The 2312-nt window shown below is 40.0% G+C and overlaps 1 protein-coding gene across 1 annotated transcript; it reads right to left on the bottom strand.

Moving 5' to 3' along the window:
- Positions 1 to 388: 388 nt before the first annotated feature.
- On the bottom strand, positions 389 to 1803 carry LOC131059825 (uncharacterized). The gene has a single exon (XM_057992859.1). The coding sequence runs from the start codon at positions 1673 to 1675 to the stop codon at positions 824 to 826; it is 852 nt and encodes a 283-aa protein (XP_057848842.1). The 5' UTR covers positions 1676 to 1803; the 3' UTR covers positions 389 to 823.
- Positions 1804 to 2312: the final 509 nt, after the last annotated feature.

The raw sequence follows: 2312 nt of genomic DNA, 5'->3' as shown, positions 1-2312 counted from the left end.
CAAAGTGCACTATTGACCGTATTTTTTAAATTAATTTAAAAAATTAGAATGAATTATGATACAACAGTTTTTTCAATTTTTAATTAATTAAAAATATATGATCAATGATACATTCTGATCATTGCACAAACATTGTGGAAAGAATTATTTCTTAAAAACTCTATAAACATATCTGAAATGATCATTAAAATCAATTACCTCTTAAATTTTTTATATATACATATCTGAAATGACTATCAAAATTAAAATGATTATTTTTTGTTTAAAAAACTAGTTTGTAAACTTGACTGAGTTACTTTTTGAAAACTCTATAGACTCGTCTTGTATAACTTCAAAATCATGAAACTCATTTTCCCAATTGAAAAAATAGAGACATCTGAAATAACCATTAAAGTTACAATAATTATTATAGATTTTTTCATTTAAAAAACTCATTTGCAAAGTTGAAAGAGTTACCTTCAAAACTCTATAGGCACATTCTCTGGATAGATGGGGCAGAACAGTTTTAGCTATTGATTTTCTGAATTAAATTATATAGATATTTTGTGCGCCATATTCCCGGGCGTATCACGCTAAGAACTACCACTAGGCACTTATAGCCCAGAGGCCTGAGGACCCTCTACGTGAGCTTCGGGGGACCAAACCAAATAGGAGGGGGTAAGGGGGAAGGCCCTACCAGATCAAACTCTATGATCTATGACGAAGAAGGTGAAATCGCGAAAAGAAAGAGATCATGACAGTTTTCAAAACAAACCATCGAAGTATCCACACAGTTTGGGAGTAAGGAGCGGTTCTCTGTCAGGAAAGCAGAGTGCTGGAAACCTCAACCTATTCTGTACTGAATTTGATTTGCAATATTAATATATGGCTGCTGCTTCTTCAGGTGCCTCGCAGGGGCCAGAGCCATGAAGAAACTCCACCCTCTCCTCCCCTTCCTGATCAAAAAGTCCTTCAAATTCCGTCTCTTGCCGGACTTGGACTCCGATGAAAACTCAGGGCCATCGCCCCTGCTACAGTTGAAACTTCCCAGCGGAGAACACGAACGCCCCCCTCTCCGCCCAGGGGAACGATCCAATCCCCGCCGGCGGTGCTCCTCCCCCACTGTGCCCTTCAGCGCCGCCGCAAAAGGATCAAAATCGCCGCCTTTGCCCCGCTTAGTGATCCTCCAAAGCGCCTCCTTCACAATCCTCTGTCCCTCCTTCAATGGCGAACGCGGCGACCGTGGCGTCAAAGATTTTGAAGAGCCCCACTTTTTGAAACTCCCGGTGGGCTTCTCGAAATCGAAGCTCTTCTGAAGGCGAGGCGGTAGACGCAGGGGCCGAATTTGGCCATTGGAGAAAAGCTCCTCTGCCGTCAACACTTCCACCGAATTCCTCCGCTCCTCCGACACCACGAATCCCTTGCAAAACTCGAAATCGCCATCATCATCGCTAGATTCTTCGCCGTCTTCTTTGCCCCCGTTCTTCTTTGGCGTTCCGGGCTTCTCCTCCCACCCGAAAGGCACCACGGCTCTGATCGACTTGGCGAAATCCGATAAAATAGCGGTTGATCGAACAGGGCTTGTGGGTGCGCTGAAATAGAAGCCGCCAGAAGATGGGGAATTGCTGCGGAATTCGAATTCCATGGACCGAAATCTGTGCGGAGGCCCAATTCTTTCTACTGATAATGTCTCCATTATTTCAGTGCAGAGGATGGATTTGGATTGAGGTGTGTATTCCGTTATGCTTAAATTGGGTCTTAATAACCACTGTTTTCAAACCGGCGCAGTCGATGACAGTAACGTGCGCGGAAAACCAGTGAAGACTCGAGTCAAGATTGTCATATTCTTCCTGAATTTGCCATTAATTTTTTTGTTTATTTTGATTACAACGTTTTCTTACCCACCGTCGAGACTGCATGAAACAGAATCTGATCCATGAAAGTTCTATACCTTACCTGCTTTGACGCTTTAATTTAACCTTTGACTCAGTATGTTTTCACGTCTTATTTTGGTAGAGATTGAATTACTGCGGTATTTTTTTCTTCTTTTCAATGTTTTGTCTTATTGGAGACAATCTTTGGTATGCATTCAAATGATGCTATTTATTTATTTACCAAATGATGCTATTTAATTATGAATAAATGATTTGTATAAAGAAGTGTTTTTAATATTATAGTTGAAAGATAAAGATTGATGTGATGACATCACATCCTTAATTTAGGTAAGGTAAAATTTTAAAATATTATCAAAACATGATTAAATTTAGGTAAGGTAAAATTTTAAAATATTATCAAAACATGATTATGTAGTCATTTGACAAAAGAATTGACAA

Source organism: Cryptomeria japonica, chromosome 10, assembly GCF_030272615.1.
Source record: "Cryptomeria japonica chromosome 10, Sugi_1.0, whole genome shotgun sequence".
NCBI classification, from domain to species: Eukaryota; Viridiplantae; Streptophyta; class Pinopsida; order Cupressales; family Cupressaceae; genus Cryptomeria; species Cryptomeria japonica.
This window is presented reverse-complemented; position numbering and strand designations above follow the sequence as displayed.